The sequence below is a fragment of the Lathamus discolor genome, chromosome 1, assembly GCF_037157495.1.
Source record: "Lathamus discolor isolate bLatDis1 chromosome 1, bLatDis1.hap1, whole genome shotgun sequence".
NCBI classification, from domain to species: domain Eukaryota; kingdom Metazoa; phylum Chordata; class Aves; order Psittaciformes; family Psittacidae; genus Lathamus; species Lathamus discolor.
In genome coordinates this window covers 60,432,730-60,451,139 of record NC_088884.1, presented here as the reverse complement: position 1 = coordinate 60,451,139, position 18,410 = coordinate 60,432,730, and the positions used below count along the sequence as shown (strand labels likewise).

At 37.8% G+C, this 18,410-nt stretch overlaps 1 protein-coding gene across 1 annotated transcript in view; it reads left to right on the top strand.

Annotated features, from left to right (window-relative positions):
• The window catches only part of MPPED1 (metallophosphoesterase domain containing 1), a 62,562-nt gene that overhangs the window by 19,032 nt on the left and 25,120 nt on the right, over positions 1 to 18,410 (top strand). The window contains exons 3-4 of the mRNA XM_065665081.1: positions 322 to 507; positions 14,318 to 14,539. Of these exons, the coding sequence (XP_065521153.1) occupies positions 322 to 507; positions 14,318 to 14,539 (408 nt within the window). The remainder of the gene's footprint in view (positions 1 to 321; positions 508 to 14,317; positions 14,540 to 18,410) is intronic.

Genomic DNA, 18,410 nt, shown 5'->3' with positions numbered 1-18,410 from the left:
AGTAAGTATTCCTTTGAAACTGGTGGTGCCTTTGATTTATTTGTATTTGTGTTAGAGTAACTGCAATAGTCCATTTTTTTTCCTTAATCTCTTTAAATTAATCCATCTACCCAACAAATACTGAAAATGTTGTGATGTCAACATCAAGAATTTTTACACCTCCCATTAGTGTGAGGTTTGTTTTAATAAATCCCTTCCATCAGCCTTATCTAGAAGTCTGCGTAATCTTTTGTAAAGGTAAAAAGTAGTATTAGAATAGCAAAGTAGACACTAAGAAGTACATAAGTACTTTATAACCTTGTTATGATGCATTTCCTACAGGGTTGATCCGGTGCCCCATGATGCTCCCAAACCTCCAGGATATACACGATTTGTCTGTATTTCTGATACTCACTCAAGAACTGATCCCATCCAAATGCCATATGGAGATGTGTTAATACATGCTGGTGATTTTACTGAGCTGGGACTTCCTAGTGAAGTAAAAAAATTCAACGAGTGGCTAGGTAGGTATTGAATTCTGTGGATTTGACAGTAAATTTGTTTACTGATTGTATCTGCCCCTTCTGCCTCTCAGTAGAAGCCATCATGCACTCAGAAATGATGAATATTAATTAGACTGTTAAATTTCAATGGCAGTGAGCAGGAGTCTGATTTTTTTTCTTTTTTCTTTTTTTTTTTTACAAATATTTTTGCATTTTTCCAACTGAGCAAGTAGATTTGTGAGACAATTCATCTGTTCTGCCTTCACACTCTCAAGTGTACATTAAGCAACTTCTTGGTGTTAGCAACAATTTAAGTCAGAAGGCCTTTAATGATTTACATAAAACCTCTTACATACATTGTTATGGCTTTGCTTCCTTCCCAAAAAAAGTTGTTGTGACTGAAAACATTTGTCTGTTTAACCCTGGAGGCTCATAGTTGTTTTTTTTTATCTGAGGCTCAGCTGCACCACGGTGATGAATTCCAAACAAAGCAAAACGTGTGCCGGTGGTTGCTGTCTTGGATGTAGCAGACCAGATGTAGATGCCTTCTGTAGGCAACTGTTGGCATTGGTAACTGAAATTCTGTTCCACTGGGCAAGAGAGTGGTGATTTACATGTGCTTCTGCAACATTTTGTATATGCTAAAACAAAAATGACAGTGAAAATGGGAAAAACATACCCAGACAAAACCGCTGATCTGTATTGTTCTTACAGCAGTGTGGATACCTTAATTTAGAATGAAAATGGCTTCTGGATTCTGATACTTCATTATCAAAAAAAGAGTGAGAGGAAACAAAGGAGAGAGAGGACACAATTTATGAGTAATGGATTTCAGGGTTTAGGTTTGGTTTTTTTCCTGTAGTTGGTATTTTTGCTTTATTCCTATCTTTTTTTTTTTTTGCTACATATTACAGCATTCTACATTGGGAAGGCACGAAGCAGACAGATACATGTAGGCTGAAATGAAATATAAAAAAAAGTCAGGACTTTGCAATTTAATCAAATATTTACTAACAAATAATTATCAGCAAGGCTGATAAATACCTGTTTGAGCTTGGGAACCCAATAATATACCTCACATGGAACAATTGCATTGTTCTAAGCTCATTAAGGTAGAGACAGCATGTGGAAGTAATACACTCTGGTACAGTGCCCTCACCTCTGTCTCTGTATCATTGAATCATAGAACGGTATCCAAATGGAACAGGTTGGTTGTAAAACAGAAAGCAAATTTTAATCCCGTTTTGTAGGTCTCTTTCGTGTATTGTAATAATGTACTGAAAATAGCATATAAAGATTACACAAACCATATGGTTAGCCCTTCTAAATAATACCGATTTTATTTATCTGCTAGTGTGGGAAGAAAAGTGCTTTGGGATATTGTTAGCAAGCAAGGATGGTGGCTACACACATTACTTGCTGCACAGTTTTTGTCTCCCTTGTTCTCCATCTGCCTCCCTGCTGGTCACATCTGTACAGTGTTCTGAAGAAGTCCATAAGCTGAAAGACTCTCAGTGTGGCAGAGAGATTTCCCAAGGCATTTCTGTGATGGTCTCTTCATCATTTTTATTCCAAAAGGTTTAATTTTCTGACTTTACAGGCATGTTCCAGCTTCATGGTAGCACATGCAGTTTGGGAAAAGATGATCTTGGTGGTTTCAGATGTATTTTTGCAAGAGCATCTTTGAGATACGCAAATTTAACAAGTCAGAGATTTTTTTCAGTTTCTTGGCAATTTGAAGAAAGGGGATGTTTAACCTATTTTTTAAATTCATTCTGGAAGATCCGATAGAAAAATAACTCGGCATCACGATGTAGGTTTCATCAGCTACCATGTAAAGTTTTGTTCCAGTTCAGAACTGTAAACTATTTCTTTAACTAGCAGTCAGAATTCAAAATGGAAGCTTTAGCTTTTTCAATTTTTTTTTTTAATGAGCAATTTAGCAGCACTATAATACCATGAGTGTTTGCAAAATCTATAGTAAACGGTAGTGTGGTTAAAGTGTTCTCTTTAAGAAGAAGAAATTAAAAAAGATTTTGCTAGCTGTGCATCTTGTTGTGAAAGGCACTAGTCTGCAAGTTTTGATTTTTCTAGATAGCTGCTTCCAGTACCTTCCATGATTTTGCAACTCCCACAGCTTAACCAACCTTTTCCTTCTTCCTTGTCTTAACATTTGACTAGTTTTGTGAGAAAGCAATTGACAGACTCTGGCACGGACTTCTACCTCCAGCATCATTCTTAACTTGCTGCCACCAAATTTCTTTGTTCCTTCATTCCATAGCACAGGGCTCAGCTTCCCACTTACTTTGTTCTGTGTCAAATCTATGTCTTCTGCCATCATTAGACTATAACTCTGTTTATGCCTTGGAATAAATGCTAGAATATTTGCTTGTTACAGTTTCTCTTGATCTCAGCTTCCTCTTGGGCACTAGATTCGTATCCTACTACTCCTTTTGCTCCATATCTTCATGTGTAGCATTGATTCCTACCTTTTAGCTTTCTGTTCCGTTGGATCGTCTTGGGTCTGTGCCACTCTTATCTATCAGCCTATTCCATCTTTTCAGTAGGGCCTTCAGCAAGTTCAGATTTTATTTTTCTGCTGTACATAAAATTTCTGTTCCTGTCTGATGCAAAGTATGTTTTACATTAACATCATTAACTTCCATGGACCTTATGGCTATATCGACCACATGCTCAAGTGTTGTGCTAATAGAGGCACGTTGGCTTGCTGAGTCATACCTTAAAATATGTTCTCTCTTTTTTAGGCCAGCTGTATGTGGGTACACAGGAAGGCCTATACCAGCTCAGATGATATGTCTCTAGCACTGTATTGTCTTCGACTGTAGCTAGCAGCTAAGGTGCTCTGCATTGTCTGCCCCTTAGTTACTTAGTTTTGTATTTTTTATCATCTGATCCCTAAAGCCCTCCATTTAATTTCACTTTGTTCTTTCTGGTAATTTGTTCTTTCCTTTCACTTTTTTTCCCCCTCCCGTCTGCTTCCCAGGGAGTAATTTGAGGTTTTAATAGGGCTAGAAAGATGCCTAACTCTGTGGAGGAGATGAAATGCTGGTGATAACTGGATGTGCATATTTTGTCAGCTTTCTCTAGTAGGCAGTCCAAGGACATCCTGAGCCACAGCATTACTTTGTTTTCAATATATAGATCTTTCTTCTTAGTTTTTTAATTGCCTTTTGGATCTATGCATATTTTGAGTGCCGACAATTTTACATCAGAGTCCCATGAAGGTGTCCCTGCCCATCTCAGGGTGTTGAAACTAGATGGTCTTTAAGCTCCCTTCCAACCCAAACCAGTCTATGATTCTGTGTTTGTGTGAAGTGCTGTGCTTATTTTGAACCTGTCACCTACTAGTGTCATAATGTGTTTCCTGATACAGGAAGAGAAAAGTGAACAATTTCATTCTTCATTCTGCTTGAGAATATAGGCTCTTCCAATATCTGCCCTTAAGATATTTTTCAGTCTGAAGCCTGTTTAGAAGCCCTCAAATGCCTTTGATCATATGTGTCACTCTTTGTACCCTTTTGTTCTATATCCTTTTAAAAACAGTAAGACCAGAACTGCACATGAGCTGAGAACACCGCAGATTTATCCTCTGGCATAATGAAATTTCCTAGTTTGTTCTCTTTTCCTCTCTAGTGTTGTGGATTATTCTGTTTTTATTTTTGGCTGTGACTGCACAATGAGATAGCATTTTCATAAAATTGGCTGTTACAACTCTATGAACTCTTCCTGAATGGTAATATCTAGTTCAGAGCCCATCAGTGTGTATCTGTAGTTGGTATATATTTTCCTGCAATTGAATTATTCTGCATAAATTTATGTTCAGTTTCATCTGTCATCTTATTGCCCAGTCATGCAGTATCATGATGTACTTTTGCAAGTCAGTTTTCTATTTTGCTGTCCTTATTCAGAATAGCTTAGAAAAAGAGGGGAAACAGGGATGAATAGTCAGTTTACAAAGCTTGACAGTGGTGCCAACCTGATAATTTCCCTCCCTTCTTTTTATGAATTAACCTTTCTCCTGATCTTATATTTTACTTTTTGCCTTTTTTACATACTTTCCTCTCTATTTTTCTTCCAAATTTGAAAATCCAATTTTGGAGAATGAGAAAAAATGAAGGATTGAATATGTATTATGGCAGGGCTGCATGGAAGGGCATGAAGCCAGTGGAACTTTCTAATGACATTGTAAGGATTCATGGTATGACAGCTTTGAACACATGCTAATTTTCCAGTATGTCCAGGAGATTTTAATGACATCACTTTAAACGGCCAAAAATAATTCTGGGGAATTTTTTCTCAATATATGGACATGCTAGAGCAGGTCCAGAGGAGAGCCATGAAAGTAAGTAGAGGGCTGGAGCACCTCTCCTTTGAAGACAAGCTGAGAGAGTTTGGCTTGTTCAGCCTGGAGAAGAGAAGGCTCGGGGGAGACCTTATTGCAGGCTTTCATTACCGAAGGGGGGCTTATAAGAAATCTGGAGAAGGACTTCTTACAAGGGTATGTAGTGATAGGACAATAGGCAGCAGTTTTAAACTGAAAAAGGTGAGATTCAGATTGGCTATAGGGAAGTAATATTTTACAGTGAGGGTGGTGAGGCATTGAAACAGGTTGCCCAGAGAAGTTGTGGATGTCCCATCACTGAAAATGTTCAAGGCCAGGTTGGATGGGGCTTTGAGCAACCTGGTCTAGTGGAAGGTGTCCCTGCCCATGACAGGGGGTTTGGAACTAGGTCATCTTTAAAGGTCCTTTCCAACCCAAATAATTCTGTGATTCTGTGTAATCAAGGTTAGATAAGGTAGATTATATCGTAAGATATATCAGGCTGACTGTGCACTGTAGCTGTCCTTGTGCTCGGCTTTTTCATTATTTTTGGTTTTGTTGCTTATTCCCTACCTGCATATAAATCAAATGTGTTGTAGGACAAAGTCACATGTCCTGCTTTACTGCACTCATCAAATAATGACTCCAAAACCATGTCTATTTTTCATATCCCATATTGTTGGCACTGGAAATTGCCTGCTTGGCTCAGTTGCTCGTGTAATTCCCCTTGCTCAAGTCTGTAATATCATTTCCAAATTGTGTATGCTCCAGGACCCACTGTCACTTTGAGCTTCTGGGTTACTTTCCTGGAAATTTGGCTAAATAGCCAATCTGTGATGTAAGCCTCAACACATGCTTTTGTATTCTATCTGTGAATTCTCTTCTGTGCATGGATTGAAAAGATTACTTTAACTAATATCCATTGTTTCAGTATGTTTGCTTGAGATTTTCCAGTGTCAAAGTCTTCCTATTTGAAATTCAAGTTCAAGCTAAATTTGAAATAAAAAAAATTGGTGGCTTTGCATTGTCATGGAAAACAGTAATTAGCTCTTTAGAGTATTTTCGTGAAAATGTTAATTTTACCTGTATATCGTACACACACAAAAAACCTAGATTAAATTATTTGACATGCACTTCAGGAACTGACCTAGGCAGATTCATCTCAGATTCATTTTTTTTATTTCAAACTAAAAAGTATTTTAGTCTGAAGATGCCATCCCAGCTATAGTAAATAGCACTACTAGAATTACCTGTTTCTAGTGTTAGTTTATAGAAGAAAATAAGCTAATTTTTGTCATTAAACATCATCCCTACTTTTAAGCTCTTGATAAAAAATTAAAACTCTTCAGAAAAGCCTGAAATACTAGGCTTAGCTTTACATTTGCTTTAGTGTTCAATCTTGCAAAATGATGGCAGCGATTTTTCTTCCTAACAGGTATGTTATATTTTTACGTTCAATAATACATTTAAAACAGATAAAAATTGTGTTGAAGTAAGAAAAAAAAAATAATCTTCCAAGCAGCAAAAGAAATTAGAATTTATAAATTGTAGTCATGCCATTTTGACCATCGGTAATTACACTATTTTTATGTTAATGTGGAAACCCTTTGAAAGAGGCATTTAAGTACTAATTATCTATTTACAAAAGAATGGCTTTGGAAATGCAGTGAAAAACATTGAGCTGTGTAGGGATTTAGAACAGATGTCATTTTTAAAAGACTAGGCATACTAAAAAAAGTGTTGTTTTTATTGCATTTCTTAAATGTGCAATGGCTCAGCTCCGTTTGTACGTCTAAAATTCAGACAGTACAGCACAGAAAAGTGCACTGCAACACACTCTCCAGTTCTGGGTAGTTAGTATGTCCTAAAGACTTCTGAACGCTAAACTGGCCGGGTATCTCAGGGAATATTTAAACTACATCCCTGTATTGGCAAGATGACTCAGAACAGCTGTTCTCCAAGTATTTCTCCCATACTAGTGGTGACAAGCTGTAGGAGTGGTAGGTGCGAAAAGATTTTCTCTTAATTTCCTGCTTCCAAGCACGCGTATGCTTTTGGGGGATTTCTTGCACTTTGCACTAATACTGAGGTTGCTTGTTTCCACTGGTGGAGTGGAAAGTAGCCAGACTTAAAGATTCTTAGTCTCTGGAGTGACTCACCTAAAAATGTCCTGTGATTTTCATAAATATGGAGATCCCTGACCCTCCAAATAACATGTGAGTAAAAACACCCAGTCTTACTCCAGACTAGGAGACAAGTGTAGCTTTAAGAAAGCAATGTGGCCCAGATGTGCAGAGATCAATCAAGGAACTGAGAGATCTGGAGTATGATTCCACGAATTGACATTGCCTCTGGTGGAGATATTTGGAAGAGCCTGAGGAACATAAGCGACTAAATTGTGGTTAGTCGTCTTCAGACTTGACAGTCTCTTTATTGTTCCCCCTTGTAAAATTGTGAAAATGATGCTTGATCCACCTACCACATGAATGTGTTGGAGGATTAATTATCATCAGTGCAGCACTTTGAACATCTACTGCAAAGCACTGTACACAAACATTAAATACTGTTATTAGTGCTGTGCACCTTGTACAGTGACATGACACACAGCTCTTTGTAGTCCTCTCTTCCAGAAGGTGATGACTGGGAGGTACTAAAAGCACATTTGTGGTATCTGAAGATCTGAATAGGAATCTGTGTCAGTGTGCGGCGAGATCCATGTAGGAAGTCTGAAATATTTTTGATTGTTACTTTTTAACACAGTTCTCCATCTTCTTTTCTTTCATTTTCCCCAGTTACGCATGTTATAAACCAGAAATAGAATATTCCAAAGGGCAGAAAAGCTGTTGTAGAAATTTATCTCCACAGAAATGTATATTTTTTAAGATTAGAACTATTCCAGGAAATAAAAAAAAATAAAATTTATTAAAATGGACCCTGTGGCTTACATAGTTGGGGGTTTTCAAACCATCCATTGCCATAATGTAAGGCAATATCAAAGGAAGGTTCAGTTTAGGCAAACCTTGCAGTCGTACAATTTTCTAGGCATCTGTTACTGACCACTAGTGGACAGAAGGTACAGACCTACATAATCTTTTGGTTTGACTCACTACAGCCACTGTAATGGCCTAGTTTGCAACATGCATTGGGTTCATTCTGCGTAATTACAGGGTAATTAAATAAACCAGGATAAAAGGAAGCCATTTTTCCTTTAGGAGTAATTTTGGCCAATTATTATACATGCGCGTGTGTGCATATAAAACACAGTATATCAAAGAGCCTAAGTTGGGCTATTATCAGGTATTTTTTAGTTTGATTTGCCTTTATCTATTTATACTAAGAAATCCTGTTTTGTAAATGTGAGCAGTATTGTATGTGGTTGCTGTTTTAGTGCTTGATATAATTACTAGCTTTTACAATGCAAGAATGTCTAGAAGCTAGCAGGTTACAGATGACTTAGGAGGGAGTGTTCATTTACAATGTTATTCCAGATTACACACCATACAAAAAGTATGTTAATGTGAATTTCCCAGACATCAGCCCCAGTGTTTAAACACAGAACTGTCAAAGAGATGCTAAAAAGCAATCTGAGACAGTTAGGCAGTCTTTTTACTATATCACTCACTGCTGTATTGCCAAAGGTTGAAATGAGAGGGAGAAAGCATTAAGTGGGCACTTACATGATTGTCTCTGCTTTTAATGAATACTAAAAATTCTGCACACTACAATACCAAGAGAGAAGCAAAGCACATCTGCTTGTACAAGTTTGCATTTATCTTGGTGAAGGTGCAAGTTGATAACAACTCTAAGCTGCAAAGGAGGTTACTGTTTGATAAAGATGCCTAACCTCTTAGTACCAGACAAACCCAGAGTATAAACATCATCATTTGCTTTTGAATTATTTTCAGTGTTGATCTAGTTTATTTACAGGGAAGGTGACTGATAGAACAGGATGAACCTTTAAGCACACAGAATCCTGCTTTGAACAAATTCAGATGCAGAGAAATAGCAGACAGAGGCACATTGTTCAGTGCTTCACATGATGCAGTTTGTAGTTCAAGTAATGGTTCCCCAGCATTTCAAGTTATTTTGTAAAAATTATGCTTGCCATAAAAAGGGCCTACTGTAGTTTAGAAGTTAAGAATTGCTGTAATAATTTTGTAATTGGTGCATAAACATGCAAAAAATTAGATGTTCAGTTGATTTTCTTAATTAGCAATCTACAGTAATGAAGGGAATAAACAAAGATGTTATTAGCTGAACAATATCTATATTCTTATACATCATATATTACTAGAACTGCTATCAGATTCTTATTCTAAGCAACAAAAGGTAAGAAACTGTCTCAGGAGGGCTTGCTGTAGCTGTCAAAAAAGTAAGATAGTAAGATGATCTCAAAAAACAGTAAATTGCATTGATTTAGGGCAGAAACTTTGTCTGCTTAGTTGTTCTGGGACGAGAACCACTGCTGCCTGACTTTGTGGATTTTGTTTCAGAGACTTTCTGTGGATCCTTAGGAGTCTCATTCCTTTGAAACCTCTCCTTCAGACTGGGCATTAGTCTTCTTAGACATACTGAGGAAGCTCAATGGAACATAAGTACCTTTGAGGTACTTACTTTGCTGAATTTAACAAATAACTTCTGAATTTGCTGGGCATTTTCAGAGGGGTATTGAGAAACAAACATACAGAAGTCTGAAGCATCATACTTCTGCAAGTTTTGTTTCTGTAAGAAAAAGAAAAAGCCCTTTGGTAAAATGCTAAATTAAGTGCAAGGTAATGTCTCTAGCATTTTTCTGCATACAGGGGGAAATTACAAAAAGGAGAGGAGGGGGAAACTGCGGCAGGAAAGATGGAAAACCATGTAGCATAGATGAAGGAAAAGGAAGGGGAAAATCTCTCATGCTTTAAGGTAGAGTCTGAAAGCGAATGGTGGCTTGGAGCCTCACTCCAAATTGGCAGAAGGCAAAAGTTGGATGTGGCCTAAAAGCCCTGAAGCCCAGGACTGAACTTGAGCCAGTATGTTTCTGACAGAATTTTGATGTGTAAAGATTCTGTTGATTCCAAATCCAAATAGGATGAGGTGGCTAGAGGTTGATTATGGAGGAAAATAATTTTAATTTCTTGCAAGTTAGATATTTTGGGAGGGAAACCCCCCTTATTTGAGAAAAAAAAAATTGCTTAGATATTTTAAACTGATATTTTGGTTCATTTTCTTTCCTTGGTAATGTCAGAATCACTACATGAATTTCCAAATATATTCCATTCCATCCAAGTGGCATTTTAATAATTTTAATATAGCTTGCTGTTAAGGTGAATTTTTTTCAACCAATTCTAGTTCTAGTTCCTCTCCAGCTTATAGAAATGTTTTAGGAGAAGCTTCTCAGGTGCCAAGAACAGGGAATTCCCTGGTCTTCAAGAAAAAACACCTGTCTTGTTTTGGCTACTCAAAATAAGAAGTTAAAAAAGAACATAACTTTCCACCAAATTCATAACTTTGCCTTTTGTTTTTTGGTTCAGAAATACATCTTTGACTCCTGTGGCATATGTTCTTGTCTGTGTTTCTTGGCACACCAGAAGGGCAGATCTATTTCTTACATGCTTGATGCGTTAATTTTACTGGGGAATGAGTTTTGTTCTGGATATGTGTGCAGAATTCCTGTGACAGCCGTAAATTTTCTGTAAGATCTTTGTATACATAGAGCTTCTCCATTAATGCCGAGTTTGCTACCTTCCCTCCAGTAAAGCCATATACTAGCATCAGATGTTAATTAGCTATCAATTGGGTATTTAGTCCTACTCATCTGCTAAATGGATAGTATGAAAACTTATACCAGGTAATGGAATATGCTGTCTAGTCTTGTTAAATTACTTGCCTACTGTAGATTTGTTCCATTAGAATCACAACATGAAATGGGTTTTTAATTCTTTGTAACATTGCAGGTTCTTTAAAATTACTGTCAGTTTTCCAGTGTAGACTTGCAGAAACCTGGAATCACACAGGATGGAGGGTACCTCTGGAGGTCAGAGTCCAGCCTCCTGTTTGGAGCAGGCCTAGTTAGAGCAGGCTGCTCAGAACCTCCTTGTCCAGTTGCGTTTTGAATATCTCTAAGAGTGGAGATTTCACAGCTCCTCTGGCACCTCTTCCATGTTTTGACCATCCTCATAGTAAAATTCTTTCCTCATACCATGTTCCCACTTGTGTCTGTTGCCTCTTGTATCTGTGTGCACCTCTGAGAAGAACCTAGCTCTGGCTTCTCTGTATCCTGAGATCAGGTAGTTGCAGGCAGCAGTAGAGTCTTCATCTTCTGTAGGCTGAAGAGACTCACATCTCGGCCTCTTCCCATATGCCACATTCCCCAGCCATCTTGGTGGCCATCTGCTGGACTTCCTTCAGTTTGTCTATATGTTTTCTTTTACTGAGGAGCCCAGAACTGGACACCGTGCTCCAGACTTGATCTCACAGGTGCTAGACAGAGGAGAAAGATCACTCCCTTTGTTCAGCTGTTTTCACTGTTAACTAATACAGTGTGGTTGTCTGGCTTTGCGACAAAGAGACACTGTGCCTAGTCTTGTTGAATTAAGTTACTCCATCATAGGAGTATACAAATACAGGACTTTGCATTTGCTTTTGATGAAATTTATGAGGTTCCTGCCATCCCATTTTTCCAAACTTTGGAGGTTCCTCCGAAGAGCACACATGCCTTCCAGAGTGGGTCAGCATATCCTCACTTGTAATTTGGTGGTGTCTTGCAAATTTGCTGAAAGAGCACTCCCATCAGATTATCCAGGCTGTTAGTAAAGAAGGGAAGTAGTATTGGCCCCAACATCACTAGCTGAGGGATACCTCTAGTGACTTACTTCCAGGTGGACTTTGTACCACTGATTTTAGCCCTTTGAGCTCAGTATTCTAGAGGGTACTTGACCCACCTTGTCATCCATCTGTATCTTAGCAATTTGGATGTAAGGATGCTGTGGGAGATTGTGTCAAAGGCTAAGATCAAGGCAAACAGCATCCAGTACTCCCTCTTCACCACAGAGTCAGTCATCTCCTCATAGAATGCAATTGTGTTAGTCAGGTATGATTTAGCAATCACTGATGGCTGCTCCCATTCACTTTCCTGACCTTCATTGCTTGGAAAATTACTTTATGAGAGATGTGTTCCATAATTTTCCCAGGCCTGATGTGAAGCTTGATGACATGTAGTTTCCCAGATTCCCCTTCTTGTCTTTCTTGAAGGTGGATGGGGCATTTGCCTTTTTCCAGCCAAGGGAAACTGCTCCAATCCCCCTGACTTTTCAAAGGTGTTGTAGGCAGGTTATAAGCCTGTGTCCATCCATTGCATCTCTCCAGTCAGGTGAGCTATTCCACCATGTCTCCAGTTGCTATAAGAAGCAATGAAAACCTGCATGAGCAGCAAAAAATACCTGTTAGACAAAAAAAAAAAAATAATAAAAATGACGGTAAAGAGAGGTTGTGGAGGCAAAAAGAGGGAAATGGGTTTAGCAAGGTGCCACCTGGTATGGAATGAAAGAAAAAAAACTTGAGCTGCAAACTCATCAAAAACACAGTTGTTAATTGAAAAGCTGACAGACCTGTAACTACAGCAGCGCTTCTGGACGCCACTATAATAAATGTAACTGTACATTTAGAGTAATTTGCTAATTTGCCTAAGTAACACCCACAGACAGCAACATGACATAAATACATTAGTGGAAGCAACAACTATAACAAGCTCGTGCAGGTTCTTGGCTGCTAGATGGATGGATCAGATGAGCTGGAAAAGATGTACAAAACAATAGAAATGGAATTGTTAACAGCACTGCAGTATTCAGGATTTTATTTTCCTTTTTCCCAAGAATGCTTTAAGGCATGTAGATGCCCATACATATTGTAGCATCTAAGTAACATTTTTAGCTTATGTGTGTGTATGTGCACACACCCAGAAAACTTGTAGAGATGGAGTGCACATCTGCAAAATGCTAAGCATTTCAGAGGCAAAAATTACAAAATGTACATCTCAGGTAGTCTTTCAAGTAAAAAAAAAGAATCTCCAGCATTCAACATGTAATTATAAGTATCTGAAAACAGTTTCTCCTAGTAAATATTCTAAAGGCACATATGTATTGAATCCACAAGAAAGACTGGAAAATGCACAATCAATTTTCCTAATACAGGTGTTCCAGGTGTCTGAAATTTACACTTCAGAGTTACCAAGATCGTTTCATATGGCGAATAATGAGTTTAGCTTTGTGGCATCTCCTCTGGGCTAGCACTGTTCTTTGTTTTCTATTTCTGTAACTCTGAATTACACTCTTGCATTTTATTCTTAAGTCCTATGCATGCCAACTTTTGCGACTGCATATTGGGTGGTGGTTTACCTTCTCTAAATATCCTACCTCTAGGTTATGGTTCTGGTCATTTCTATGTTACCAACAATACATGTTAAAAATGACAAGATTGCTGCTATGCACAGTGGGTCTCATTTTCAAGAAAATATTTCTTCCTGGTCCCAGTCTCCTTTTCTGACTGTCTTCATCCTGATGCACAGTGACAGTGCAGAAGCAAAGCTAATGAATGCAGCTTTACACAGTTTCCATCTTTGTTTCCTCTCAGATGTACTCCGGTTTCTGTTAAGCTTCTTGAGGCAGGTGATGCCTGCTCTTCAAGGACAGAATCCAGTTGATAACCAAATGTGAGGTAGAAAGTTCCTGTTGCAGTGCTGCTCTCAGGGAGAACCCATATGTGTGGGCATGTATATTCTTGCAGTCAGCAGGAGGTTGTAAGGTTTTTCGCTAAATACAGGTTGTAAAATATTCTTGAACATGAGTCACTTTAAATTATAGTCCATGGATCTAAGGAAGTCACTGAGAAAATGGAGCAGGAAAAAACATGGGATAGAGGCAAACTGCAAGACTTCTTTGTGGGATGTGGAGTTTTGACAGCTAAACCCCATCCCCATCTTGGTTGAAGGCTTGATTTGAAAGGGCAAAGAGGGCAGCAGACCTCTCTGGCTGACCCAAGTTCTAAGTCTGTAAGACCTCCTCAATACAAGCAGATAAAGACCACATCTCTGGGAGAAGAGCTGACATTATTTTGTGAAGCGTTACGGCTGATCTTCTTTGAACCCTAATTTCTGTCAAAGAGTTATCATCACTGTCACAGTAAGTGATACTTGCAGCACAAATGGCAATTAACTAGAAGTAAATAGTAGAGCAGAAGTCTGCAGACTGGTTTTTAAGGTTGATGAGTTGAAAGTAATTTCAACACATTAATGCTAAGTATGCTAAATCATAGTGTGCCCTGAAAAAGACAGTAATGTCATTTACCTGAAATCACCAGGAATTGCAGTAAAATGTAGTAAGGGGTATGCTCAGTTGTTTTCAGCATGTGAGCATATTATAGGGATTGATAATAGTCTGTGAGTCTGTCTGTTTTCTTTTATCGGATTTTCCATAAAACACGTAATTTGTTTGCTTTTCACTGTTTTAGGTAGCCTGCCCTATGAATACAAGATTGTGATAGCAGGAAATCATGAATTGACCTTTGACCAGGAATTCATGGCTGACTTGATCAAGCAGGACTTTTACTATTTCCCCTCTGTTTCTAAGCTGAAGCCAGAGAGCTATGAAAATGTACAGTCTCTTCTAACAAACTGCATCTATCTTCAAGACTCTGAAGTGACGGTGAGGGGATTCAGAATATATGGCTCCCCTTGGTAAGCAGGTTTTTAAACATACCTAAAAAAAAGTATTATTGATTGCTATCACATCAGCCATTTTGTATGCATCAGCTATATTTGGATTGCTCTCTTAGGAAGAAAAGTAATACTCAGTTTGATAAAGTTTTTATATTTTCTTGTAATGAATCATTCCTGTGACAAAATAATGTACTATGGGTATTGTTAACCAAATAATGATGGGGAAAAGATAGTGTGCTCTTTAACTCTGAGCCAGTAGCAGTTCTGTAACATAGTCCGTGTAGGGTTTTTTTGTGTCATAAAATATGTTTCTATACTTAGTGAGTTTATGTAATTACAGGTTAATTTTATTGCAGAGGGTATATTCTTTTGACAATTTCCATCCTACAGATAATATTTGTTTCATTACTGTATACAGTAGCCATTTAACATAGCAAGCTTGTTACAGCATTTTTTAAGCCTCCTTTTTTTTTTTTTTAATATCCCTCAGAACCTCATTTCTTTAATACAGTAATAGTTTTCCTTAAGGCATAGTTGAGCTTCTAAATTGAAGTCAACAAAACAGTGGCAATCTAGTATTTCATAGATTTTGCTCTGTTGCATCGAGTGAACACTTAGAATTCCTCAACAGTATTGGAGACAGATGGGATTTGGCTTCCTGACCTCCACCTTGGCCCTTGTATATACTGCTTCTGTGTCTCTTACTTAAGTTACATTACTACTGTGTTACTTCCACTAACAAGACTGTAAATTGAGTCTTTTATGAGCATTCGCTATACATATAAAATAAGTAAAAATTTATTTTAAAAGGCAGATTTTTAAGGGAATCTGTTACTCTTCCTTCTAAAATCACATCAGGCTGGAATGTAGCAAACAAGTTGTCAAACCTGATGCATATACCCCAATGTGAATTTTCAGTGTGAATAAACTGTGAAATCTCTTGGATTTTTGTTATTAATTTTTTTTTTGTAATGAAAATTGGCATTTTCCCACTTGGTTACTTGAGATGGGTGTTAATTTTCTCTGAGCTTATTATTCTACATTTGTCTGCATTAAATATCTTCCCTTTTAAATGCACCCTTCTCTCTATCCCTCTTAGATATCCAGATTGTTCTGGGGGTATTTTTTAATCCACCCACCTGCTGTGTTGTAGTTCATGTTCCTCTTATGTCTACTGTGTATTCAATCAATGTACAATTTTCTTCATTTTCCAAATTATTAGGGAAGATATTAGATGGTATCAGTCCCAATATTAACTTCTGAGAAATGCCACTTGGCATCTCTTCCCATTTTGATGTTCAACTGTAAATATACTGTAATTATGCTCTGTTTACAATATGTCTGGCAACTTCATATCTTCATTGCAATATTCGTAACCAGGCACCATATTTCCAGTGTCAGTAATAATTTTCTAGGCAGTAAAGTACCAAAAGTCTCATTAAAGTCTAGATAAATTAAATTACAGCAAAACATTATCTAGAAAGTGGCACTAAGTAAAGGCTAAAGAAACCATTTGAACTCCGTGTCTGATTCGATGTGCAAAAATCTGTTGAGAAAACTTTTGTCCACCCACTAACCCATAAATAATGTTTCTGTAAAATCAGATCTGCCGCATTGCATTTCCTTTGTGCGCTAATCCTGTCATTTTGCGCAAGTTGCCTAAGCTATCTGGCATGACCTATCCTGCATGAAAAAAGATTGCTTTCCATCTATGCATCTTCAGGTCATATCTAAACTTCCTCGCTACATGTTTCACAGTGTTGCTAAATCATCTCCCACCCCCTTATGGTCCTGGAAGATGAGTGTTGTAAGGTCCTTTGAAGATCTTTGCTTGCTCCATATGGGAGAAAGTCTTGATGAAAGTCTTCCAGCCAAACTGGGTTTTTTTTGCTTGTTATTGTGCAATGCCGGATGAAGGTTCCATGCTAACTGATGTCATGTCCAGTAGAGTGAGCAACAGCAATAGCAGTAATTTAAGTCACTCTTCATTAGTCTATCAGAAGAGCAGATGCAGAAGTAACCAAGTCACATCAGCCAGCTCACTGGTCAGAAATCTTAGGAAGAGAAGTAGCAATTTTGTGTAGGTTAAACTACCTTCCTGCTATATTGAAGGCTGTAGTACAAGTCTGTGCTTATTGATCACTACAGTTCTTTAGCAGTTCGTTTTGGCTCCATATTTCATTCCTTGTGAAAAAAAGAGGTTTGTCATAGCCTCTCTGGGAAATCAGTCTCAGTTTCTTTCTGTGTCATGCTAATGTAATCTCTAAAAACTACAGAACTTCGGTGAATGTTTCATGGTGAATCTATTTTTGCCCTTGCATCATGAAGCCAGTCCTTCAGAAAATGCTTATGAACTTAGTCAAGACTTCAATATTCAGAATTCTTTAAGATCTTAGAACTCAGTAAGAAAGCTAAATTTCATGCAGCTGCTTGTTTAATATCCTAAAATGATTTTCTTTTCCAGCCTTGAAAATGTGCATCTAGCTTTTTGAATGGGTTTGTTTAATGGTAGAACTCCCAGTTATAGTACATGTTTTTGTCCATGGCTGACTATTTAATGAGAAGGTGAACTATCTAGAAATGAAAAGACTGAGGCCCTAGTATTTTAGGTCCTGCCTTTCCATTTCTGATTACAGCCCTGACCTTACTTCATCCTTTGTAAAAATAAGTACAAGCTAGAGATATTCTTGCTCTATAAAACAGGTTAATCAATAGTTGCAAAGTACTTTGAGAATGCTGGAGTAAGGTCTGTGTCAATGTCAATGAGCATTAACTTAGTGTGTTTACCCATAGCCACGTGTGGTTTTATATGTGACTTGTACACAATTAGATTATACTTATGCTTAAGATGTTTTAGTTGCAGAATAAACTGTGAGAGCTTGATTGGTTTGCATAATATGCCTGTCTCTAAGGCCTTTTAAATATGTACCATTTGTGTGTGGTTAAATGTTTTCAATAGCACTTGGGTATTTTGACCTCTATTATTATCTAAAATTCAGTGGTTATTTTTAATTGCATAGAAGAAATGGGACACAGTTTTGTCTCATAAACCAATGCTTTTACTCTCCTAGGCTCCAAGGGCAAGATTTCAAGTGCCAGATTGAGCCTCTACCCACTAACGAAAATTTAACTGCCTTAAATGTTAATTACTCTAGTGTAATCATCAAGCAGGGAGCATCCATTTTGAAATCAAGTTGCAAAGCACAAAATCTGCTATTTAGGAATTGGTATTTGCAAGACTTGGACTACGGATTATCAGCATAGATTGTAAGTGAGAGGAGTATAAATAAGTAAGATGCTTGACAGTGCACCATACAGTGTTGGTTGCCAGATCTGGATGAGCAGGACATGAGGAAGAATGCATCGTGCTTCATTCTAGTGTAGCCCACATGCTGGGAACTGTTGGGGAATTTTTTCATAAAAAGCTAGGCACAGGAAGATGCACCCTAGTGTCATCCCAGCAAAACCAAGGACATGGCCAGAACATATTCACAGACCTGGAAGCAATCTTGTGTAGAGAGTATCCATAGTTGCTAGGAATGTAAACCAAAGATTTTGGTTTCTCTGTAGCATTTGTTGTAAATTGTAAAGCTTCTGATTGGAAAGTACTTTTAAACACTCTTATTTATTCTGGACTGGTATAATAAAAGTCAAACTGGCAGACAGAATAACCCAAATAATTCTACAGAATAATTCTGTAGTTAGCATTTAACTGCTAAGCGTTCCCAAAGATGAAAGCATCTTCCAGAAGAGTTTAATTTGTTTTTCAGTATGACATACGGAATCATAACATGTGAGTAAAAATACAGCAAGCAGGAACACCAGAGAGGAGCAGAGAATCCATCCTCAGGTGTGTTCTCAAGATTTGGCTGGACAGTTGTGGCTGACC